Here is a 27418-nt window from a genome sequence, read left to right on the forward strand (position 1 = left end):
CCCTATCTAAGCAGCTTCTGTGAAAAGCTCTGAACTTATAGTTTATATTGTTTCAACTGAACTCAAATAGCTTTTGCCGCCTCTGTGGGCTCCTGGTTGCAAGGCATGAGCCCAGGTTTTTTATATTTTGTAAAAGCCTTATTAAAATGCAAGCATCATTTAAAGTGAAACTAAAACTAAACTTCTGAACACATAACCGCATAAATAAAAAGCAATAGATTATGCTCAACATACAGATGTACAATTATAAATGACTTAAAACGATATCTATTTCCGAACGGAAGATTGGAGACAATTGAGCAGCAAGATCAGCACCACTTGAGCTGAAGGTCCCCAGTTATCAGATTATTCATTGTAATGCCAGAAACTCAGCAAGGCCACAAACTAGGTGCACTGACCTGTGTGCCCGATTGTGTTGGTCGGCCCTCCTCATATCCCTTAAAGGCATATTACAACATTAGGAGAAAAGTTAAGAGGAAATATAACTTAGGAGAGGTTACTGATCGAGGTGTTAAGATTCAGAACAGAGGTAAAAAAGCCAACATAAGTGTACTTTACCTGAATGCTCGTAGTATTCGGAATAAGGTAAATGAGTTGATGGCGCAAATCATCGTGAATGACTATGATTGAGTGGCCATTACTGAAACATGGTTAAAGGATGGTCACGACTGGGAGTTAAATATCCGAGGGTATCAAACTATTCGGAAGGACAGAGTGGATGGTAAGGGAGGTGGTGTAGCTCTGTTATTTAAGGATGTCATCCGGGCAATAGTAAGGGATGATATTGGTGCTATGGAGGATAAGGTTGAATCGATTTGGGTGGAAATCAGTAATAGTAAGGCGGAAAATTCACTGATAGGAGTAGTCTGTAGGCCACCAAATAGTAACGTTATGGTGGGGCAGGCAATAAACAAAGAAATAACAGATGCATGTGGAAATGGTACAGCAGTTATCATGGGGATTTTAATCTGCATGTCGATTGGTTTAACCAGGTCAGTCAAGGCAGCCTTGAGGAAGAGTTTATAGAATGTATCCGCGATAATGTCCTATAATAGTATGTAATGGAACCTACGAGGGAACAAGCGGTCCTAGATCTGGTCCTGTGTAATGAGACAGGATTGATTAATGATCTCATAGTTCGGGATTCTCTCAGAAGGAGCGATCACAATATGGTGGAATTTAAAATACAGATGGAGGGTGAGAAGGTAAAATCACACACTCGTGTTTTGTGCTTAAACAAAGGAGATTACAATGGGATGAGAGAAAAGCTACCTAAGGTAGACTGGGAGCAAAGACTTTATGGTGAAACAGTTGAGGAACAGTGGAGAACCTTCCAAGCGATTTTTCACAGTGCTCAGCAAAGGTTTATACCAACAAGAAGGAAGGACGGTAGAAAGAGGGAAAATCGACCGTGGATATCTAAGGAAATAATGGAGAGTATCGAATTGAAGGAAAAAGCATACAAAGTAGCAAAGATCAGTGGGAGACTAGAGGACGGGGAAATCTTTAGGGGGCAACAGAAAGCTACTAAAAAAGCTATAAAGAAGAGTAAGATAGATTTTGAGAGTAAACTTGCTCAGAATATAAAAACAGATAGTAAAAGTTTCTACAAATACATAAAACAAAAAAGAGTGGCTAAGGTAAATATTGGTCCTTTAGAGGACGAGAAGAGAGATTTACTAATGGGAGGTGAGGATGGCTGAGGAACTGAACAGGTTTTTTGGTCGGTCTTCACAGTGGAAGACACAAATAACATGCCAGTGACTGATGGAAATGAGGCTATGACAGGTGAGGACCTTGAGATGATTGTTATCACTAAGGAGGTAGTGATGGGCAAGCTGATGGGGCTAAAGGTGAACAAGTCTCCTGGTCCTGATGGAATGCATCCCAGAGTGCTAAAAGAGGTGGCTAGGGAAATTGCAAATGCACTAGTGATAATTTACCAAAATTCACTAGACTCTGGGGTGGTCCCGGCGGATTGGAAATTAGCAAACATGACACCACTGTTTAAAAAGGGAGGTAGGCAGAAAGCGGGTAATTATAGGCCAGTTCGCTTAACTTCGGTAGTAGGGAAGATTCTGGAAACTATCATCAAGGAAGAAATAGCGAGGCATCTGGATGGAAATTGTCCCATTGGGCAGACGCAGCATGGGTTCATAAAGGGCAGGTTGTGCCTAACTAATTTAGTGGAATTATTTGAGGACATTACCAGTGCGGTAGATAACAGGGAGCCAATGGATGTGGTATATCTGGATTTCCAGAAAGCTTTTGACAAGGTGCCACACTAAAGGTTGCTGCATAAGATTAAAATGCATGGCATGTAGGGTAAAGTAGTAGCATGGATAGAGGATTGGTTAATTAATAGAAAGCAAAGAGTGGGGATTAATAAGTGTTTCTCTGGTTGGCAATCAGTAGCTGGTGGTGTCCCTCAGGGATCAGTGTTGGGCCCACAATTGTTCACAATTTACATAGATTATTTGGATGATTTGGGGACAAGTGCAATGTGTCCAGGTTTGCTGATGACACTGAGATGAGTGGTAAAGCAAAAAGTACAGAGGATATCAGAAGTGTGCAGAGGGATTTGGATATGTTAAATGAATGGGCTAGGGTCTGGCAGATGGAATACAATGTTGACAAATGTGAGATTATCCATATTGGTAGGAATAACAGCAAAAGTATTATTGTTTAGATGATAAAATATTAAAACATGCCGCTGTGCAGGGAGACCTGGGTGTGCTAGTGCATGAGTCGCAAAAAGTTGGTTTACAAGTGCAACAGGTGTTTAAGAAGGCAAAGGGAGTTTTGTCCTTCATTGCTAGAGGGAGGGAGTTTAAGACTAGGGAGGTTCTGCTGCAATTGTATAAGGTGTTAGTGAGGCCACACCTGGAGTATTGTGTTCAGTTTTGGTCTCCTTACCTGAGAAAGGACGTACTGGTGCTGGAGGGTGTGCAGAGGAGATTCACTAGGTTAACCCCAGAGTTGAGGGGGTTGGATTATGAGGAGACGTTGAGTAGACTGGGACTGTACTCATTGGAATTTAGAAGGATGCGGGGGGGATCTTATAGAAACGTATAAAATTATGAAGGGAATAGATAGGTTATATGCGAGAAGGTTGTTTCCACTGGCGGGTGAAGCCAGAACTAGGGGCCATAGCCTCAAAATAAGGGGAAGTAGATTTAGGACTGAGTTTCGGAGGAACTTCTTCACCCAAAGGGTTGTGAATTGATGGAATTCCTTGCCCAGTGAAGCAGTAGAGGCTCCTTCATTAAATGTTTTTAAGATAAAGATAGATAGTTTTTTGAAGAATATAGGGATTATGGGTTATGGTGTTCGGGCCGGAAAGTGGAGCTGAGTCCACAAAAGATCAGCCATGATCTCATTGAATGGAGGAGCAGGCTTGAGGGGCCAGATGGCCTACTCCTGCTCCTAGTTCTTATGTTCTTATGTTCTCATGTACCGGGCGGTGCAATGGGAAGTTGTGTTATTATAATGAAAAAGTACCTTGGCAAAAACACAAGGCATTAATCGTTTATATGGGGTTGGGGTAAACACGTTGAGGATTCATTTATTAAGATTAGGCACATGGGAACAGTTACACATTGATATAAAGCTTGAAGACGCCAAAGCTGTGCATGTGCTCTGCTCAAAGCAAAAGTGAAACTAAGACTATACCTCTATCTCCCTTCTAGTGATGTCATCTGATATCCCTTAAAGGCATATTACAACATTGGACAGCCAACTTGTAAAATAAAGCTCACCCCTCTGGCCATTCTGGAAATGTCAACACTCCTTTCACGTTGACAAAGACATATTTAAAGGAAGGGTTTGCTTGTTGAGTTCTGATACTTACTCAGCATCTCTGCAAAAATATTGGGGGGGTTTTTGTATTGAAAATTTTTTATTCTGTGCACTAATGGATAATTTTTCTCTCCTGTGTAGATGTGGATTTACGATATTCTCAGATAAACAGCAGTGGTAAGTAAGCAAATTTTACCTCTTCTCTCTCTGCCATATTTTGTTATTTCAGAGCCCGCAGTGTGAGTCTCCACTGAGGGAACACTGAGGTTACACTGAGGTACACTGAGGTTACACTGAGATTACTCTGAGGTACACTGAGGTTGCACTGAGCGTACAAAATGGCAAAGATTAGTGGGAGACTAGAGGACTGGGAAATCTTTAGGGGGCAACAGAAAGCTACTAAAAAGTTATAAAGAAGAGTAAGATAGATTATGAGAGTAAACTTGCTCAGAATATAAAAACAGACAGTAAAAGTTTCTACAAATACATAAAACAAAAAAGAGTGGCTAAGATAAATATCGGTCCTTTAGAGGATGTGAAAGGAGATTTAATAATGGGAGATGAGAAAATGGCTGAGGAACTGAACAGGTTTTTTGGGTCGGTTTTCACAGTGGAAGACACAAATAACATGCCAGTGACTGATGCAAATGAGGCTATGACAGGTGAGGACCTTGAGACGATTGTTATTACTAAGGAGGTAGTGATGGGCAAGCTAATGGGGCTAAAGGTAGACAAGTCTCCTGGCCCTGATTGAATGCATCCCAGAGTGCTAATAGAGATGGCTAGAGAAATTGCAAATGCACTACTGATAATTTTTCCAAAATTCACTGGAATCTGGGGTGGTCCCGGCGGATTGGAAATTAGCAAACGTGACACCACTGTTTAAAAAAGGAGGTTGGCAGAAAGCGGGTAATTATAGGCCAGTTCGCTTAACTTCGTTAGTAGGGAAGATGCTGGAATCTATCATCATGGAAGAAATAGCGAGGCATCTGGATGGATATTGTCCCATTGGACAGACGCAGCATGGGTTCATAAAGGGCAGGTCGTGCCTAACTAATTTAGTGGAATTTTTTGAGGACATTACCAGTGCGGTAGATAACGGGGAGCCAATGGATGTGGTATATCTCGATTTCCAGAAAGCTTTTGACAAGGTCCTACACTAAAGGTTGCTGCATAGGATAAAGATGCATGGCATTAAGGGGAAAGTAGTAGCATGGATAGAGGATTGGTTAATTAATAGAAAGCAAAGAGTGGGGATTAATGGGTGTTTCTCTGGTTGGCAATCAGTAGCTAGTGGTTTCCCTCAGGGACCAGTGTTGGGTCCACAATTGTTCACAATTTACATAGATGATTTGGAGTTGGGGACCTAGGGCAATGTGTCCAAGTTTGCAGACGACACTAAGATGAGTGGTAAAGCAAAAAGTGCAGAGGATACCGGAAGTCTGCAGAGGGATTTGGATAGATTAAGTGAATGGGCTAGGGTCTGGCAGATGGAATACAATGTTGACAAATGTGAGGTTATCCATTTTGGTAGGAATAACAGCAAAAGGGATGATTATTTAAATGATAAAATATTAAAACATGCTGCTGTGCAGAGAGACCTGGGTGTTCAAGTGCATGAGTCACAAAAAGTTGGTTTACAGGTGCAACAGGTGATTAAGAAGGCGAATGGAATTTTGTCCTTCATTGCTAGAGTGATGGAGTTTGAGACTAGGGAGGTTATGCTGCAATTGTATAAGGTGTTAGTGAGGCCACACCTGGAGTATTGTGTTCAGTTTTGGTCTCCTTACCTGAGAAAGGACGTACTGGTGCTGGAGGGTGTGCAGAGGAGATTCATTAGGTTAATCCCAGAGTTGAGGGGGTTGGATTATGAGGAGAGGTTGAGTAGACTGGGACTGTACTCATTGGAATTTAGAAGGATGAGGGTGGATCTTATAGAAACATATAAGATTATGAAGGGAATAGATAGGATAGATGCGGGCAAGTTGTTCCCACTGGCGGGTGAAAGCAGAACTAGGGGGCATAGCCTCAAAATAAGGGGAAGTAGATTTAGGACTGAGTTTCGGAGGAACTTCTTCACCCAAAGGGTTGTGAATCTATGGAATTCTCTGCCCAGTGAAGCAGTTGCGGCTCCTTCATTAAATGTTTTCAAGATAAAGATAGATAGTTTTTTGAAGAATAAAGGGATTAAGGGTTATGGTGTTCGGGCCGGAAAGTGGAGCTGAGTCCACAAAAGATCAGCCATGATCTCATTGAATGGTGGAGCAGGCTCGAGGGGCCAGATGGCCTACTCCTGCTCCTAGTTCTTATCTTACACTGAGGTACACTAAGGTACACTGAGGTTACTCTGAGGTTACACTGAGGTACACTGAAGTGCACTGCATCCCAGACACTTTGAACCTGCTTTCATCAGCCTTGCACGTTTGGACTTCATTAAGCACAGATTATCACCTGGCAGATCCAGCCATCAAGAGAATTCATTGAGTTATTCAAGTTAGATATGGTGAAAGGAATTTGTACCTTATTGTACCTGATAAAGAATTATCAATATTCATCAAATCTCTTCACCGTCTAGCTCTCTGACCTCAAAGTGACCATATCATGTAAGAAAATGGTCTCTGCAAATGTAGCAATACAACAACAACAGATTGTGTTTATATAATGTCCTTAATGTAGTAAAATGGGTAAAATAACTTCAAAGGAGATTTATCAAATTAAATTTAACATCAGCAGTGCACGGAAATATTAGGACATGGGAAGCACGGTGGCGCAGTGGTTAGCACTGCTGCCTCATGGTGCCGAGGACCCGGGTTCGATCCCGGCCCTGGGCCACTGCCTGTGTAGAGTTTGCACAGTCTCCCCATGTCTGCGTGGGTTTCACCCCCACAACCCAAAGATGTGCAGGGTAGGTTGATTGGCCACGCTAAATTGCCCCTTAATAGGAAATGTTAGGACAAGTGACCAAAAGTTTTATCAAAGTGTTAGGTTTTCAGGATTGCCGTGGAGAGAGAGGTGACGAAACAAAAGAGAGTTAGGGAGGACATTCCAGCACTTAGGGTAGGTGAACCTAAAGATACAACCATCACTGGTGGAGTGATTACTATTGGAGATGATCAGGATGCAAGAATTGGAGGCGAATCACAGAATACATAAGTGCAGAAAAGGCCCTTCGGCCCAGCGAGTCTGCACTGACCCATGAAAGGCTCTGAACTGCCCACCTAACCCCACTTGCCAGCACTTGGCCCAAGTGAAGAGAAGGGAGATATTGGAAGATTGTGAGCACATATTTGACAATACACCAATCTGATTTTGACTGGCAGATTTCCATCGCTTGATGAAACATTAATTAGATGCAGTAAGTGGAATGTTTGTAATGGGAATCTCGCACCATTTTCCATTATGCATGGCAGCAGGGCGGCACCGTGGTTAGGCCTCGGGTCACTGTCTATGCGGAGTCTGCACGTTCTCCCCGTATCTGCGTGGGTTTCCTCCGGGTGCTCCGGTTTCCTCCCACACTCCAAAGATGTGCAGGTTAGGTTGGGTTGTGGGGTTACGAGGATCAGGTGGGGGCGTGGGCCTAGGTAGGGTTCTCTCCCAGAGGATCCATAAGACCATAAGGCATAGGGAGCAGAATTAGGCCATATTTGATCCATCAAGTCTGCTCCGCCATTCAATCAGGCTGATATGTTTCTTATCCCAATTCTCCTGCCTTATCCCCATATTCCCTCATCCCCTGATTAATCAAGAGCCTATCTATCTTGTATTAATGACTTGGATGAGGGAGTTGAAGGGTGGGTCAGTAAATTTGCAGATGATACGAAGATTGGTGGAGTTGTGGATAGTAAGGAGGGCTGTTGTCGGCTGCAAAGAGACATAGATAGGATGCAGAACTGGGCTGAGAAGTGGCAGATGGAGTTTAACCCTGAAAAGTGTGAGGTTGTCCATTTTGGAAGGACAAATATGAATGCGGAATACAGGGTTAACGGTAGAGTTCTTGGCATTGTGGAGGAGCAGAGAGACCTTGGGGTCTATGTTCATACATCTTTGAAAGTTGCCACTCAAGTGGATAGAGCTGTGAAGAAGGCCTATGTTGTGCTCGCGTTCATTAACAGAGGGATTGAATTTAAGAGCCGTGAGGTGATGATGCAGTTGTACAAAACTTTGGTAAGGCCACATTTGGAGTACTGTGTACAGTTCTGGTCACCTCATTTTAGGAAGGATGTGGAAGCTTTGGAAAAGGTGCAAAGAAGATTTACCAGGATGTTACCTGGAATGGAGAGTAGGTCTTACGAGGAAAGGTTGAGGGTGCTAGGCCTTTTCTCATTAGAACGGAGAAGGATGAGGGGTGACTTGATAGAGGTTTATAAGATGATCAGGGGAATAGATAGAGTAGACAGTCAGAGACTTTTTCCCCGGGTGGAACAAACCATTACAAGGGGACATAAATTTAAGGTGAAAGGTGGAAGATATAGGAGGGATATCAGAGGTAGGTTCTTTACCCAGAGAGTAGTGGGGGCATGGAATGCACTGCCTGTGGAAGTAGTTGAGTCGGAAACATTAGGGACCTTCAAGCAGCTATTGGATAGGTACATGGATTACGGTAAAATGATATAGTGTAGATTTATTTGTTCTTCAGGGCAGCACGGTAGCATTGTGGATAGCACAATTGCTTCACAGCTCCAGGGTCCCAGGTTCGATTCCGGCTTGGGTCACTGTCTGTGCGGAGTCTGCACGTCCTCCCCGTGTCTGCGTGGGTTTCCTCCGGGTGCTCCGGTTTCCTCCCACAGTCCAAAGATGTGCAGGGTAGGTGGATTGGCCATGATAAATTGCCCTTCGTGTCCAAAATTGCCCTTGGTGTTGGGTGGAGGTGTTGAGTTTGGGTAGGGTGCTCTTTCCAAGAGCCGGTGCAGACTCAGGGGGCCGAATGGCCTCCTTCTGCACTGTAAATTCAATGATAGAACATAGAACATAGAACAATACAGCGCAGTACAGGCCCTTCGGCCCACGATGTTGCACCGAAACAAAAGCCATCTAACCTACACTATGCCATTATCATCCATATGTTTATCCAATAAACTTTTAAATGCCCTCAATGTTGGCGAGTTCACTACTGTAGCAGGTAGGGCATTCCACGGCCTCACTACTCTTTGCGTAAAGAACCTACCTCTGACCTCTGTCCTATATCTATTACCCCTCAGTTTAAAGTTATGTCCCCTCGTGCCAGCCATTTCCATCCGCGGGAGAAGGCTCTCACTGTCCACCCTATCCAACCCCCTGATCATTTTGTATGCCTCTATTAAGTCTCCTCTTAACCTTCTTCTCTCCAACGAAAACAACCTCAAGTCCATCAGCCTTTCCTCATAAGATTTTCCCTCCATACCAGGCAACATCCTGGTAAATCTCCTCTGCACCCGCTCCAAAGCCTCCACATCCTTCCTATAATGCGGTGACCAGAACTGTACGCAATACTCCAAATGCGGCCGTACCAGAGTTCTGTACAGCTGCAACATGACCTCCCGACTCCGGAACTCAATCCCTCTACCAATAAAGGCCAACACTCCATAGGCCTTCTTCACAACCCTATCAACCTGGGTGGCAACTTTCAGGGATCTATGTACATGGACACCTAGATCCCTCTGCTCATCCACACTTTCAAGAACTTTACCATTAGCCAAATATTCCGCATTCCTGTTATTCCTTCCAAAGTGAATCACCTCACACTTCTCTACATTAAACTCCATTTGCCACCTCTCAGCCCAGCTCTGCAGCTTATCTATATCCCTCTGTAACCTGCTACATCCTTCCACACTATCGACAACACCACCGACTTTAGTGTCGTCTGCAAATTTACTCACCCACCCTTCTGGGCCTTCCTCTAGGTCATTGATAAAAATGACAAACAGCAACGGCCCCAGAACAGATCCTTGTGGTACTCCACTTGTGACTGTACTCCATTCTGAACATTTCCCATCAACCACCACCCTCTGTCTTCTTTCAGCTAGCCAATTTCTGATCCACATCTCTAAATCACCCTCAATCCCCAGCCTCCGTATTTTTTGCAATAGCCTACCGTGGGGAACCTTATCAAACGCTTTGCTGAAATCCATATACACCACATCAATTGCTCTACCCTCGTCTACCTGTTCAGTCACCTTCTCAAAGAACTCAATAAGGTTTGTGAGGCATGACCTACCCTTCACAAAGCCATGCTGACTATCCCTGATCATATTATTCCTATCTAGATGATTATAAATCTTGTCTCTTATAATCCCCTCCAAGACTTTACCCACTACAGACGTGAGGCTCACCGGTCTATAGTTGCCGGGGTTGTCTCTGCTCCCCTTTTTGAACAAAGGGACCACATTTGCTGTCCTCCAGTCCTCTGGCACTATTCCTGTAGCCAATGATGACATAAAAATCAAAGCTAAAGGTCCAGCAATCTCTTCCCTGGCCTCCCAGAGAATCCTAGGATAAATCCCATCAGGTCCCGGGGACTTATCTATTTTCAGCCTGTCCAGAATTGCCAACACCTCTTCCCTACGATAATCTAATAATGATAATGATAACCTATGATTAATCTAGGACAAAGGTTCGGCACAACATCGTGGGCCGAAGGGCCTGTTCTGTGCTGTATTTTCTATGTTCTATGTTCTATCTCTGTCTTAAAGACACTTAGTGACTTGGCCTTCAGATGCTTCTTTCTAGGGATCATTCTTGTGAACCTCCTCTGGACCCTTTCCTAGGCCAGCTTATCCTTCCTTAGATACGGGGCCCAAGGCTGCTCACAATACTCCAAATAGGGTCTGACCAGAGCCTTACACAGCCTAGGAAGTACATGCCTGCGGGGCAGCACGGTAGCGCAGTGGTTTAGCCCTGTGCCTCACGGCGCCGAGGTCCCAGGTTCGATCCCGGCTCTGGGTCACTGTCCGTGTGGAGTTTGCACATTCTCCCCGTGTCTGCGTGTGTTTCTCCCCCACAACCCAAAGATGTGCAGGGTAGGTGGATTAGCTACGCTAAATTGCCCCTTAATTGGAAAAAAATTAATTGGGTACTCTAAATTTATTTTTAAAAAGAAGTACATCCCAGCTCTTGTATTCTATCCCTCTCGCCATGAATGCTAACATTGCATTTGCCTTCCTAACTGCCAACTAAACCTGCACATTAACATGAACTAGGACATTAACATGAACTAACCCTGACCCGAGCGCTAACCCTAACCCTAATTTTTTGACACTTTTTACAAACCCCTAACCCGAACCCTAACCGTAAAACTAGCCCTAACCCTAACCCTAACCCGAATTTTTTGACACTTTTTACAAACCCCTATCCCGAACCCTAGCCCTGACTCTAACCCTAACCCGAACCTTAACCCTAACCCGAATTTTTTGACACATTTACAAACCCCTAACCCTAAACCTAACCCTAACCCTAGCCCTAACCCTAACCCTAACCCTAACCTTAACCCGAGCCCTAACCCTAACACTAATTTTTTGACACATTTTACAAATTCCTAGCCCTAACCATAATTTAGACACTTTTTGCTAACCCCTAACCCTAACCCTAACCCTTAACCCTAACTATAACCCTTAACCCTAACCCTAACCCTTAACCCTAACCCTAACCTTAACCCTAACCCTAACCCTAACCCTAATCCCTAATCCCTAACCCTAACCCTAACCCTAACCCTAACCCTAACCCTAACCCTAACCCTAATCCCTAACCCTAACCCTAACCCTAACCATAACCCCTGACCCCTAACCCTAACCCTAACCCTAACCCTTAACCCTAACCCTAACCCTAACCCTAATTTGACACTTTTTACAAACCCCCAACCCTAACCCTAACCCTATCCCTAACCCGAACACTAACCCTAATTTTTTGACACTTTTTACAAACCCCTAACCCTAACCCTAACCCTAGTCCTAACCCTAACCCTAACCCTGACCCGAGCGCTAACCCTAACCCTAATTTTTTGCACTTTTTACAAACCCCTAACCCGAACCCGAATTATTTGACACTTTTTACAAACCCCGAACCCTAACCCTAACCCGAATTTTTTGACACTTTTTACAAACCCCTATCCCGAACCCTAGCCCTGACTCTAACCCTAACCCTAACCTTAACCCTAACCCGAATTTTTTGACACATTTACAAACCCCTAACCCTAACCCTAACCAATACCCTAGCCCTAACCCTAACCCTAACCCTAACCTTAACCCGAGCCCTAACCCTAACACTAATTCTTTGACACATTTTACAAATTCCTAGCCCTAACCATAATTTTGACACTTTTTGCTAACCCCTAACCCTTAACCCTGACTATAACCCTTAACCCTAACCCTAACCCTTAACCCTAACCCTAACCCTAACCATAACCTTAACCCTAACCCTAATTTTTTGACACTCTTTACAAACCCCTAACCCTAACCCTAATTTTTTGACACTTTTTACAAACCCCTAACACTAATTTTTTGACACGTTTTACAAACCCCTAACCCTAACCCTAAAAATTAGATTAAAGGATGCAATTTTAAGCTACTTATTGCCTCCTAAAATGTGCAAATATTTTGTGGCGCTCACTACGTGTGCAGATGTTGCGAGCCTATGGGCTCGTCGCCTAGCAGCAGCAAGACAGCTCTCTCTCGTCAAACGCCGCGAGAATTTTTTGACACTTTTTACAAACTCCAACCGAATTTTTTGACACTTTTTACAAACCCCTAACCCTAGCCCTAACCCTAAACCTAGCCCTAACCCTAACCCGAGCCCTAACCCTAACGTGAATTTTTTGACACTCTTTACAAACCCCTAACCCGAACACTAGCCCTAACCCTAACCCTAATTTTTTGACACTTTTTACGAACCCCTAACCCTAACCCTAACCCTAGTCCTAACCCTAACCCTAACCCTGACCCGAGCGCTAACCCTAACCCTAATTTCTTGACACTTTTTACAAACCCCTAACCCGAACCCGAATTATTTGACACTTTTTACAAACCCCTAACCCTAGCCCTAACCCTAAACCTAGCCCTAACCCTAACCCGAGCCCTAACCCTAACCGAATTTTTTGACACTTTTTACAAACCCCCAACCCGAACCCTAGACCTGACTCTAACCCTAACCCTAACCTTAACCCTAACCCGAATTTTTTGACACTTTTTACAAACACCTAACCCTAACCCTAATCCTAATCCTAACCCTAACCCTAACCCTTAACCCTAAACCTAACCCTAACCCTAACCCTGACCCTAACCCTAATTTGACACTTTTTACAAACCCCCAACCCTAACCCTAACCCTATCCCTAACCCTAACACTAACCCTAATTTTTTGACACTTTTTACAAACCCCTAACCCTAACCCTAACCCCAGTCCTAACCCTAACCCTAACCCTGACCCGAGCGCTAACCCTAACCCTAATTTTTTGACACTTTTTACAAACCCCTAACCCGAACCCGAATTATTTGACACTTTTTACAAACCCCTAACCCGAACCCGAATTATTTGACACTTTTTACAAACCCCTAACCCTAGCCCTAACCCTAAACCTAGCCCTAACCCTAACAAGTTCCTTTGTGCTCCTGATTTCCTAAGCATTTCCCCATTTAGAAAATCCTCTATTCTTCTTACCAAAGTGCATAGCCTCACACTTTTCCACATGATATTCCATCTGCCACTTCTTTGCCCACTCTCAAAGAACAAAGAACAAAGAACAAAGAAATGTACAGCACAGGAACAGGCCCTTCGGCCCTCCAAGCCCGTGCCGACCATACTGCCCGACTAAACTACAATCTTCTACACTTCCTGGGTCCGTATCCTTCTATTCCCATCCTATTCATATATTTGTCAAGATGCCCCTTAAATGTCCCTATCGTCCCTGCTTCCACTACCTCCTCCGGTAGTGAGTTCCAGGCACCCACTACCCTCTGCGTAAAAAACTTGCCTCGTACATCTACTCTAAACCTTGCCCCTCTCACCTTAAACCTATGCCCCCTAGTAATTGACCCCTCTACCCTGGGGAAAAGCCTCTGACTATCCACTCTGTCTATGCCCCTCATAATTTTGTATACCTCTATCAGGTCGCCCCTCAACCTCCTTCGTTCCAGTGAGAACAAACCGAGTTTATTCAATCGCTCCTCATAGCTTATGCCCTCCATACCAGGCAACATTCTGGTAAATCTCTTCTGCACCCTCTCTAAAGCCTCCACATCCTTCTGGTAGTGTGGCGACCAGAATTGAACACTATACTCCAAGTGTGGCCTAACTAAGGTTCTATACAGCTGCAACATGACTTGCCAATTCTTATACTCAATGCCCCGGCCAATGAAGGCAAGCATGCCGTATGCCTTCTTGACTACCTTCTCCACCTGTGTTGCCCCTTTCAATGACCTGTGGACCTGTACTCCTAGATCTCTTTGACTTTCAATACTCTTGAGGGTTCTACCATTCACTGTATATTCCCTACCTGCATTAGCCCTTCCAAAATGCATTACCTCACATTTGTCCGGATTAAACTCCATCTGCCATCTCTCCGCCCAAGTCTCCAGACAATCTAAATCCTGCTGTATCCTCTGACAGTCCTCATCGCTATCCGCAATTCCACCAACCTTTGTGTCGTCTGCAAACTTACTAATCAGACCAGTTACATTTTCCTCCAAATCATTTATATATACTACAAACAGCAAAGGTCCCAACACTGATCCCTGTGGAACACCACTGATCACAGCCCTCCAATTAGAAAAGCATCCCTCCATTGCTACCCTCTGCCTTCTATGGCCTAGCCAGTTCTGTATCCACCTTGCCAGTTCACCCCTGATCCCGTGTGACTTCACCTTTTGTACTAGTCTACCATGAGGGACCTTGTCAAAGGCCTTACTGAAGTCCATATAGACAACATCTACTGCCCTACCTGCATCAATCATCTTAGTGACCTCCTCGAAAAACTCTATCAAGTTAGTGAGACACGACCTCCCCTTCACAAAACCGTGCTGCCTCTCACTAATACGTCCATTTGCTTCCAAATGGGAGTAGATCCTGTCTCGAAGAATTCTCTCCAGTAATTTCCCTACCACTGAAGTAAGGCTCACCGGCCTGTAGTTCCCGGGATTATCCTTGCTACCCTTCTTAAACAGAGGAACAACATTGGCTATTCTCCAGTCCTCCGGGACATCCCCTGAAGACAGCGAGGATCCAAAGATTTCTGTCAAGGCCTCAGCAATTTCCTCTCCAGCCTCCTTCAGTATTCTGGGGTAGATCCCATCAGGCCCTGGGGACTTATCTACCTTAATATTTTTTAAGACACCCAACACCTCGTCTTTTTGGATCACAATGTGACCCAGGCTATCTACACCCCCTTCTCCAGACTCAACATCTACCAATTCCTTCTCTTTGGTGAATACTGATGCAAAGTATTCATTTAGTACCTCGCCCATTTCCTCTGGCTCCACACATAGATTCCCTTGCCTATCCTTCAGTGGGCCAACCCTTTCCCTGGCTACCCTCTTGCTTTTTATGTACGTGTAAAAAGCCTTGGGATTTTCCTTAACCCTATTTGCCAATGACTTTTCATGACCCCTTCTAGCCCTCCTGACTCCTTGCTTAAGTTCCTTCCTACTTTCCTTATATGCCACACAGGCTTCGTCTGTTCCCAGCCTTTTAGCCCTGACAAATGCCTCCTTTTTCTTTTTGACGAGGCCTACAATATCACTCGTCATCCAAGGTTCCCGAAAATTGCCGTATTTATCTTTCTTCCTCACAGGAACATGCCTGTCCTGTATTCCTTTCAACTGACACTTGAAAGCCTCCCACATGTCAGATGTTGATTTGCCCTCAAACATCCGCCCCCAATCTATGTTCTTCAGTTCCCGCCTAATATTGTTATAATTAGCCTTCCCCCAATTTAGCACATTCATCCTCGGACCACTCTTATCCTTGTCCACCAGTACTTTAAAACTTACTGAATTGTGGTCACTGTTACCAAAATGTTCCCCTACTGAAACATCTACCACCTGGCCGGGCTCATTCCCCAATACCAGGTCCAGTACCGCCCCTTCCCTAGTTGGACTGTTTACATATTGTTTTAAGAAGCCCTCCTGGATGCTCCTTACAAACTCCGCCCCGTCTAAGCCCCTGGCACTAAGTGAGTCCCAGTCAATATTGGGGAAGTTGAAGTCTCCCATCACCACAACCCTGTTGTTTTTACTCTTTTCCAAAATCTGTCTACCTATCTGCTCCTCTATCTCCCGCTGGCTGTTGGGAGGCCTGTAGTATACCCCCAACATTGTGACCGCACCCTTCTTATTCCTGATCTCTACCCATATAGCCTCACTGCCCTCTGAGGTGTCCTCTCGCAGTACAGCTGTGATGTTCTCCCGAACCAGTAGCGCAACTCCGCCTCCCCTTTTACATCCCCCTCTATCCCGCCTGAAACATCTAAATCCTGGAACGTTTAGCTGCCAATCCTGCCCTTCCCTCAACCAGGTCTCTGTAATGGCAACAACATCATAGTTCCAAGTAGTAATCCAAGCTCTAAGTTCATCTGCCTTACCCGTAATGTTCCTTGCATTAAAACATATGCACTTCAGGCCACCAGACCCGCTGTGTTCAGCAACTTCTCCCCGTCTGCTCTGCCTCAGAGCCACACTGTCCCTATTCCCTAGTTCTCCCTCAATGCTCTCACCTTCTGACCTATTGCTCCCGCGCCCACCCCCCTGCCATACTAGTTTAAACCCTCCCATGTGACACTAGCAAACCTCGCGGCCAGGATATTTATGCCTCTCCGGTTTAGATGCAACCCGTCCATCTTATACAGGTCACACCTGCCCCGGAAGAGCTCCCAGTGGTCCAGATAACGGAAACCCTCCCTCCTACACCAGCTGTTTAGCCACGTGTTTGTCTGCTCTATCTTCCTATTTCTTGCCTCACTGGCACGTGGCACAGAGAGTAATCCCGAGATCACAACCCTCGAGGTCCTGTCTTTTAACTTTCTGCCTAGCTCCCTGAACTCCTGCTGCAGGACCTCATGCCCCTTCCTGCCTATGTCGTTAGTACCAATATGTACAACGACCTCTGCCTGTTTGCCCTCCCCCTTCAGGATTCCCTCTACCCGTTCGGAGACATCCTGGACCCTGGCACCAGGGAGGCAACATACCATCCTGGAGTCTCTTTCACGTCCACAGAAGCGCCTATCTGTGCCCCTGACTATAGAGTCCCCTATTACTATTACTCTTCTGCGCTTTGACCCTCCCTTCTGAACATCAGAGCCAGCCGTGTTGCCACTGCTCTGGCTGCTGCTGTTTTCCCCTGATAGGCTATCCCCCCCGACAGTATCCAAAGGGGTATATCTGTTCGAGAGGGGGACAACCACAGGGGATTCCTGCACTGACTGCCTGCCCTTTCTGGTGGTCACCCATTTCTCTGCCTGCACCTTGGGTGTGACCACATTTACATAACTGCGATCTATGACACTTTCCGCCACCTGCATGCTCCTAAGTGCATCCAATTGCTGCTCCAACCGAACCATGCGGTCTGTGAGGAGCTGCAGTTGGGTGCACTTTCTGCAGCTGAAGCCATCCGGGACGCTGGAAGCCTCCCGGACCTGCCACATCTCACAGTCAGAGCACAGCACCCCTCTAACTGACATTGCGTCAATTAATTAAAATTAAAATTTGTCTTTTTTTTTTTATAAATACTTTTTTTAAATTGCAAAGTTACTGTCAACTATCTGTTTCCTAGCACTAGATTTCTAATAGAAATGCGATAGCTAACTATAATACTCTCCGATCTCTGGCTTAGATATCCTCTAAATTATAATTAAGTTATTATGTTTAATTAGTTCCCAAATACTCAAATTTTTTTTAAATTTAGGTTAGAATCCCAACCAGCCACTCAGGTCACAGCTTTTCTGTGATGTCACTTCAGTTTCCCCCCGACACACACAATTTGAAAAAAGGTATAAAAGTAAAAATCACTTACTTACCTTCTTACCTTCTGAGTGTCTGAGATGTTCTCAGGTTCTCTCGCTGACAAAGACTGCTCCTCCACCTCCGATCCTTGACCTGCACAATGCTAATAATATAATAATATAATATGACACTTACCTTACACCAATGGGTCTTATTATTAGGTTAGAGGAGGAGGGCGGGTGGGAGACACTACACGTGTAGTGTCTCGGGTTTCCTCTCCACCAGAATTTATTGGTTGGGGGGGGGGGGGGACTTGCCAGAGGTCGAACTTCCGGTTCCCGCCTTATATAAAAACAAATAAAACAGAAAAGAAGAACAGACACGGGACCAGGCAAGGCTTTTTAAACTCACTACTCACCTCCCATCCCTCTCCTAGCCTGTCCAAGTCCTTCTGCAGCCCCCTTGCTTCCTCAACACTACCTGCCCCACTACATATCTTTGTATCATCTGCAAACTTCGCAACAGTGCCCTCAGTTTCTTCTTCCAAATCATTAATGTATATTGTGTAAAGTTGTGGTCCCAGCACAGACCCCTGAGGCACATCACTCATCACGAGCTGCCACCCTGAAAAAGACCCCTTTATCCCCGTTAACAATGCAACCCTACCCCTTTGCCCATCTGCCTGTCCTTTCGATAGGACGCATATCCTTGGATATTTAGATCCCAGCCCTGATCCCCTTGCAGCCACGTCTCTGTGATGCCCACAACATCGTGCCGGCCAATTTCAATGTGCGCAACAAGCTCATTTAGCATGTTCCGTATACTGCGCACATTTAGGTACAACACCCTCAATCCTGCATTGAACTCCCCCTTCCTATATGGCGGCATGATAGCACAGTGGTTAGCACTGTTGCTTCACAGCGCCAGGGTCCCAGGTTCGATTCCCGGCTTGGGTCACTGTCTGTACGGAGTCTGCACATTCTCCCCGTGTCTGCGTGGGTTTCCTCCGGGTACTCCGGTTTCCTCCTTCAAGTCTCGAAAGACGTGCTTGTTAAGTGATTTGGACATTCCGAATTCTCCCCCAGTGTACCCGAACAATTGGCGGAGTGTGGCGACTAGGGGCTTTTCACAGTAACTTCATTGCAGTGTTAATGTAAGCCGACTTGTGACACTAATAAAGATTATTATTATTTATCCCTTTTTTTTGCTCTGCCTGAGGTTAGATTCCTGTCACTTTCTATACTCTGTTCTATTAGGTGGTCTTGAAACTTTACTAACCTCTCCTGAGCCCTCGGCCCCTTTAACTAGTTTAAAGTCCTCCTCGTTAACCTGCACTTCTACCTTCTCCTTTAAATTTGATTTTCTAATTCTCCATACAACTGAACTCTCCTCTCCCCCATTCCCCCCCCCCCCTCTATCTACAGCCCTCATTATACGATTCGCCAGGACTCTGGTCCCAGCATGATTCAGGTGAAGACCGTCCCATCGGAACAGGTTCCCTCTTCCCCAATACTGGTGTCCCATGAATTCAAACCCATTCCTCCCACACCAATCTTTGAGCCGCGCAGTTACCTCCGTAATCTTATTGACCCCGTGCCAATTAGCGTGTGGCTCAGATAGTAATCCAGAGATTATGACCTTTTGGTTTCGCTTTTCAATTTAGCTCCTAGCTGTTCATACTCCCTGAGCAGAACCTCTGTTAGCAAACATGACACCACTGTTTAAAAAAGAGGTAGGCAGAAAGCGGGTAATTATAGGCCAGTGAGCTTAATTTCGGTAGTAGGGAAGATGCTGGAATCTATCATCAAGGAAGAAATAGCGAGGCATCTGGATGGAAATTGTCCCATTGGGCAGACGCAGCATGGGTTCATAAAGGGCAGGTCGTGCCTAACTAATTTAGTGGAATTTCTTGAGGGCATTACCAGTGCGGTAGATAATGGGGAGCCAATGGATGTGGTATATCTGGATTTCCAGAAAGCTTTTGACAAGGTGCCACACAAAAGATTGCTGCATAAGATAAAGATGTATGGCATTAAGGGGAAAGTAGTAGCATGGATAGAGGATTGGTTAATTAATAGAAAGCAAAGAGTGGGGATTAATGGTTGTTTCTCTGATTGACAATCAGTAGCTAGTGGTGTCCCTCAGGGATCAGTGTTGGGCCCACAATTGTTCACAATTTACATAGATGATTTGGAGTTGGGGACTAAGTGCAATGTGTCCACGTTTGCAGATGACACTAAGATGAGTGGTAAAGCAAAACGTGCAGAGGATAATATGGATGATAATGGCATAGTGTAGGTTAGATGGCTTTTGTTTCGGTGCAACATCGTGGGCCGAAGGGCCTGTACTGCGCTGTATTGTTCTATGTTCTATGTTCTATACCAGAAGTCTGCAGAGGGATTTGGATAGGTTAAGTGAATGGGCTAGGGTCTGGCACCTGTAATACAATGTTGACAAATGTGAGGTTATCCAGTTTGGTAGTAATAATAGCAAACGGGATTATTATTTTTAAATGATAAAATATTAAAACATGCCGCTGTGCAGAGAGACCTGGGTGTGCTAGTGCATGAGTCGCAAAAAGTTGGTTTACAGGTGCAACAGGTGATTAAGAAGGCAAATGGAATTTTGTCCTTCATTGCTAGAGGGATGGAGTTTAAGACAGGGAGGTTATGCTGCAATTGTATGAGGTGTTAGTGAGGCCACACCTGGAGTATTGTGTTCAGTTTTGCTCTCCTTACCTGAGAACAGACGTACTGGCGCTGGAGGGTGTGCAGAGGAGATTCACTAGGTTAATCCCAGAGCTGAAGGGGTTGGATTACGAGGAGAGGTTGAGTAGACTGGGACTGTATTTGTTGGAATTTAGAAGGTTGCGGGGGGGGGGATCTTATAGAAACGTATAAAATTATGAAGGGAATAGATAGGATAGATGCGGGCAGGTTATTTCCACTGGCGGGTGAAAGCAGAACTAGGGGGCATAGCCTCAAAATAAGGGGAAGTAGATTTAGGACTGAGTTTAGGAGGAACCTCTTCACCCAAAGGGTTGTGAATCTATGGAATTCCTTGCCCAGTGAAGCAGTTGAGGCTCCTTCATTAAATGTGTTTAAGATAAAGATAGATAGTTTTTTGAAGAATAAAGGGATTAAAAGGGTTATGGTGTTCGGGCCGGAAAGTGGAGCTGAGTCTAAAAAAAGATCAGCCATGATCTCATTGAATGGCGGAGCAGGCTCGAGTGGCCAGATGGCCTACTCCTGCTCCTACTTCTTATGTTCTTATGTTCTGTTCCTGTTCTACCGATGTCGTTGGTACCAACATGGACCCTCCCACACCAAGTTCTTCTGCAGCCCAGATGAGATATCCCGAACCCGAGCACCAGGCAGGTAACCCAACCTTCGGGATTCTCAATCCTGGTCACAGGGAATAGTGGCAATGCCCCTAACTATACTGTCCCAATTACGACTACATTTCTTTTCTCTCCCCCAACTTGAATGGCTCCCTGTACCACGGTGCTGTGGTCAGTTTGCTCATCCTCCCTGCAGTCCCCGTTCCTGTCTTCACAGGGAGCAAGAATCTCAAACCTGTTGAACAGGGATGAGGGCTGAGGCTCCTACAACCTTACCTGCTGGATCCCTCTCCCTGCCTCACTCACAGCCACACCCTCCTGTGCCTGACCACTGGCCGAATTCAAGGTATTTAGTCTAAGGGGTGTGACTGCCTCCTGGAACACAGTGTCCAGGTACCTCTCCCCCTCTTTGATGTGTCGCAGTGTCTGATGCTCAGAATCCAGCTCATTAACCCTGAGTCGGAGTTTCTCAAGCAACCAACACTGACTACAGACTTGTTAACTGGGAACCACAACGGGATCCACCAGCTCCCACGTCACGCAGGAACAACACATCACCTGACCCTCCATCTCTATTTTATTTAATTAATTTTTAATTTGGTTTTGAATCAATTTTTGAATAGCGTTTTTATATTTCTCCTGATTACACCAGTCTGAAAGCAATTTCTAAGCAGCAATTTAAATGGATTTTTAAATCTAGCACTGCTCCCCATTAGCAAATCAAACCACAGCCTTCCTGTGATTTCACTTTTCAGTATATTTCCCCCAGTCAGAAAACTCAGCCAGTGAATCACTGAAATCAGTGAAATTGGTGAAATCGGTGAAATCAGTGAAACCACTGACCTTCCCAGGCTGCTGTCCGAATTTCCTCCGCTCTGCTCAGCTCTGCTCCGCTGTTACTACCAATTAGAGCCCTTACTGATTATAAACCACAAAATGTATTTTTAAACTATAAGTGATAAAAATTGAAAAGACTTACCAACCTTGCCCACAACTGACCAATCAGCTCCCTCCCTTGGATCCTCAGCTGTATCAGGGCAAGGTCACTCTCTGAAGATTTAAAAGTTACAAAGCAAGGAGAAAAAGCAAAGAGCTTCTGTCCCCGCTCTGCACCAAATTCCCACTCTGCTTCAAACTCCCAAGTTTAAAGCTCTCTCTGTCTGTGCTTCCCCCCGGATGTGGCCGCCATAAAACCATGACACATCGGAGTAGAATCAGGCAGAATTAGGCTCCACCAGTCAATCCTGGCTGACGTGTTTCTCATCCCCATTCTCCTGCCTCCTCCCATAATCTCTCATTCCCTTATTAATCAAGAATCTATCTATTTCTGTCTTAAAGTGATTTGGCCTCCACAGCCTTCTGTGGCAAGTAGCTCCACAGATTCACCATCCTCTGGCTGAAGAAATTCCTCCTAATCTCTGTTTTAAAGGATAATTCCTTTAGTCTGAGACTGTGCCCTCTGGTTCTAGTTTTTCCTACAAGTGGAAACGTCCTCTCCACGTCCACTCTATCCATGCCTCGCAGTACCCTGTAAGTTTCAATAAGATCCCCCCTCATCCTTCTAAGTCCTCAATCACTCCACATATGACAAGCTCTCTGGATGTTTCCTCTCCTCTCCCATTGCTCATGCACAAAGCACGGGTCACTGCAGACTCGATGGGCCAAATGGCCTCCTCCTGCATTGTGGGGGAAACCCAGGCAGACACGGGGAGAACATGCAGACTCCTCACAGACAGTGACCCAAGCCAGGAATCAAATCTGGGACTCTAGAGCTGTGAAGCAACAGTGCTAACCTTTGTGCTACCGTGCTGCACCTAACTAACCTTCTGGTAGTGTGGCGACCAGAATTGTGCGCAATATTCCAAGTGTGGCTTTTCCAAGGTTCTATTCAACTGTAGCATGCCTTGCCAGTTTTTATACTCGATGTTCTGCATTCTATTCTATTATCATTATGAGTCCCGGGGTAGTTGGGAATGAGATTATTGCCTGGCATTCCAGGCAAACAGCTCAGCATTTATCTCCGTTAAAATGTTGAGGGCGAATGATGGAGGGCAGCCTGTCCCTTAGTATGGGCTATATATGTTCATTGGGTTTTACTAATCAGCCCAGGCCTAGGAGCAGTTATGGAGGAGAGGATCTGTGTGGTCTAACAGGCATAATGAGGGTGCTCTTTGCCAGTGCTGTTGTAGATTGAGTGATGTCCTGGCATTACCCCTGCTTTCCATCAGAAAGTGTTTGGATTTTATTCAGTGCCTCAAAATCAAAACATTTTACATTACATTGGAAAATAAAATTGCATTTCTCAGAATTAGCCATTTGATCATCAGGTCCTTGTTGGCTTGTAGAGAACAATCCAATTAATATTCATGCGCTCCGTTCTTTCTGTATAGTCCTACAGACTTTCACCGTTTAAATATTTGTTCAAATCCCTTGCAAAAGTTGCTATTAAATCAGCTTCTACCATCATTTCAGGTAATTCATTCTAGATCACAACAACCCTCTGTGCAAAATTCCTCATTATTGTCTGTCCTCTCTGCTTATTCACTTTGCTGCCATGAAAGCTGCTCCCAACCATTCACTCGATCAACTACAAAGTGTATTCAGGTAGCACGCTCACAGCAATTATTTTTCATCCTAATCTCCAATTTCTTCACCTCATGATGCCTTTTGGTGGCATCAACCAAATGTACCGTGTTAGTCTTCACCTGTAACTGTGATAGTCTTCACATGTACTGTGTTAGTCTTCACGTGTACCGTGTTAGTCTTCACATGTACTGTGCTAGTCTTCACATGTACCGTGTTAGTCTTCACATGTACGGTGTTCGTCTTCACATGTACGGTGTTCGTCTTCACATGTACTGTGCTAGTCTTCACATGTACTGTGTTAGTCTTCACATGTACGGTGTTCGTCTTCACATGTAACTGTGATAGTCTTCACGTGTACCGTGTTAGTCTTCACATGTACCGTGTTAGTCTTCACCTGTAACTGTGATAGTCTTCACATGTACGGTGTTCGTCTTCACATATAACAGTGATAGTCTTCACGTGTACCGTGTTAGTCTTCACATGTACTGTGCTAGTCTTCACATGTACTGTGTTAGTCTTCACATGTACGGTGTTCATCTTCACATGTAACTGTGATAGTCTTCACGTGTACCGTGTTAGTCTTCACATGTACTGTGTTAGTCTTCACATGTACTGTGTTAGTCTTCACATGTACTGTGTTAGTCTTCACATGTACTGTGTTAGTCTTCACATGTACGGTGTTCGTCTTCACATGTAACTGTGATAGTCTTCACGTGTACCGTGTTAGTCTTCACATGTACTGTGTTCGTCTTCACATGTACTGTGTTAGTCTTCACATGTACTGTGTTAGTCTTCACATGTACTGTGTTAGTCTTCACATGTACTGTGGCTTCAACACAATCTCTCTTAACATAGAAACATAGAAAATAAAAGCAGGAGGAGGTGTTTTGGCCCTTCGAGCAAAGACTATGGGCTCTGACAATATTCCGGCTGTAAGACTGAAGATTTGTGCTCAAGAACTTTCTGGGCCCCAAACCAAGTTGTTCCGGTACAGGTGGCACCTACCCGGCAATATGGAAAATTGTCCAGGTGTGTCCTGTTCACAACAAGTAGGACAAATCCAACCCGGCCAATTAAGTATCATCAATCTATTCTCAACCATTAGCAAAGTGTATTCAGGTAACACTCTCACAGCAATCACCTTCTTACTGATGCTCAGTTTAGGTTCTGCCAAGAATTAGGTTTGGAAATTAAATGATGACCTCAACAGTGGCACCCAAATCTCGCAAACAATTACATTTTCAAAAATCCCAGTTTCTGCAGATACTGCACATGATTGATGTCCCTCAAATCTGATAAACTAATATACTGGTGTACTGGTTGTGGTAGTATGTATTGGGGGTCATGTGGAACTGGAAGCCCTAATGTCATTGGCTGACAGATCCCGGGTCCTGGTTGGCCGTTGACCTCATACTCCGCCCTGAAGGCAAAGTATAAGAAGCCGGTGCCTTCCCCCGCAGGCCAGTTTACTATCGGGCTGCTGGGGAACAGACACGCTTAATAAAGCCTCATCGACTTCACTCTATTCGTCTCACGGAGTCTTTGTGCGCCACAATTTATTAAGCGTGTCTAAAAAGGACTATGGAGCTCAGGATCATCCCGGAATGCCTGAGGATCAGCCCCCACGCAGTGAATGCGGCAGCAGCCTTCAAACACTGGCAGACTTGCTTTGAGGCCTACATCACATCGACCACCGGCCGGGTCTCAGACGAACAAAAACTGCAGGTCCTGCACTCGAGGGTGAGCACGGAGATTTTCACCCTCATTGAAGACACCCGCGATTTCCAGACGGCCTTCACAGCACTGAGAAGTCTCTACGTTCGCCCAGTTAACCAAATCTACGCTCGCTACCAGCTCGCGACGAGACGGCAAGCTCCCGAAGAATCGATGGACGAGTTCTACGCCGCGCTGCTGATTTTGGGACGAGCCTGCAGCTGCCCGTCGGTGAACGCAAACGAACACACGGACATGTTAATGCGCGATGCTTTTGTTGCAGGTATACAATCCTCCCAAATCCGCCAAAGACTTCTAGAAAAAGAGTCACTAGGACTCTCAGAGGCACGGGCCCTGGCAGCCTCGCTGGACGTAGCCGCGCGTAATACCCGCGCCTACGGCCCCGACCGCGCGGCAGGCCATTGGGCCCCGTACGTACCCGCCGCGGCCCCGGGAGAACTGGGAGCCCTGCACGCCGCCTACGCTCCCCAACCCCCCTCCCCGCAGCCCATGTACGACCCGCCGCCGGCGCTCCCGATTTGGGTGCCGGCCAACACTCTCCACGGAGAGGAAGGGGTTTTTCGTATCCCGAACGCCACCCTCACCCCCGTCCCGCGACCCACGCCTGACCCGCCAGCGCCGCCGACCTGGGTCCTCGCCCCCGTCCCGCGCCCCACGCCTGACCCGCCGACCTGGGCCCTCGCCCCCGTCCCGCGCCCCACGCCTGACCCGCCAGCGCCGCCGACCTGGGCCCTCGCCCCCGTCCCGCGCCCCACGCCTGACCCGCCAGCGCCGCCGACCTGGGCCCTCACCCCCGTCCCGCGCCCCACGCCTGACCCGCCGGCAATACAACTTACCTGGACCCCGATCTCCGTCCCCGGCGAGGGACCTCCTCACGGTCCCAGCGCTCGCAGTACTGACCTGCCGGCCTTGGCCCCGAACACCGCGGTCCCCAGCGAGGGAGCTCCGCGCGGTCCTAGCGCCCGCGGCCCTGGCGCTCGCAGCCAAGGAACTCCGCGCGGTCCTAGCGCCCCCCAGACCCCCCAGCACTCAATGTGCGACCCGCAGATGCCGCCATTTTGGGTCCCGACCACCACGAGGGGAGGAGGGGCCCCGCCATCTTGGACCGCCCCCGACCTGTACGACGCATGGGGGTGGCCATTTTGTCCACCCCCGACGCCACCTTGTGACCCCTCAGCCACGTGCGATGTATGGGGGCGGCCATTTTATCCATCCCCGATGCCATCTTGGACGGCAACAACGGACCCCACCCCACTACTACAACCACGGCTCGCTTCGGTTACACTCGATCAGGCTCGGCCCCGGACTCTCCAGACGACGACGACAACGGTCCTAATTAACGGCCACGAGACGCCATGCCTAGTCGACTCCGGGAGCACGGAAAGTTTTATACATCCCGACACGGTAAGACGCTGTTCCTTAACTACCTACCCCAGCGCACAAAAGATTTGCCTAGCTGCAGGATCCCACTCCGTACATATCCAGGGATTCTGCATAGTTACCCTAACGGTACAGGGGAGGGAATTCAAAAACTACAAACTTAACGCCCTTCCCCAACTCTGTGCCCCCACCTTGCTGGGCTTAGATTTTCAATGTAACCTACAGAGCCTTACGTTTAAATTCGGCGGCCCCATACCCCCACTCACTATCTGCGGCCTCGCCACCCTCAAGGTGCAACCCCCGTCCTTGTTTGCGAACCTCACCCCGGATTGCAAACCCGTCGCCACTAGGAGCAGACGGTACAGCGCCCAGGACCGGACCTTCATTCGCTCCGAAGTCCAGCGGCTACTAAAGGAGGGCATAATCCAGGCCAGCAATAGTCCCTGGAGAGCGCAGGTGGTAGTAGTGAAGACAGGGGAGAAACAAAGGATGGTCATTGACTATAGCCAGACCATCAACAGGTACACACAACTAGACGCGTACCCTCTCCCCCGCATATCCGACATGGTCAATCGGATTGCCCAGTATAAAGTCTTCTCCACCGTGGACCTCAAGTCCGCCTACCATCAGCTCCCCATCCGCCCAAGTGACCGCAAGTACACAGCCTTCGAGGCAGACGG

At 46.4% G+C, this 27418-nt stretch overlaps 1 protein-coding gene across 5 annotated transcripts in view; it reads left to right on the forward strand.

The window, feature by feature from the left end:
• The window catches only part of arap3 (ArfGAP with RhoGAP domain, ankyrin repeat and PH domain 3), an 806627-nt gene that overhangs the window by 697701 nt on the left and 81508 nt on the right, over nucleotides 1-27418 (forward strand). For all 5 annotated transcript variants that reach the window (XM_072512821.1, XM_072512820.1, XM_072512825.1 and 2 more), the window contains one exon: nucleotides 3940-3975. In XM_072512821.1, the coding sequence (XP_072368922.1) occupies nucleotides 3940-3975 (36 nt within the window). The remainder of the gene's footprint in view (nucleotides 1-3939; nucleotides 3976-27418) is intronic.

The sequence above is a fragment of the Scyliorhinus torazame genome, chromosome 7 (assembly GCF_047496885.1).
Source record: "Scyliorhinus torazame isolate Kashiwa2021f chromosome 7, sScyTor2.1, whole genome shotgun sequence".
Classification (NCBI taxonomy): Eukaryota; Metazoa; Chordata; class Chondrichthyes; order Carcharhiniformes; family Scyliorhinidae; genus Scyliorhinus; species Scyliorhinus torazame.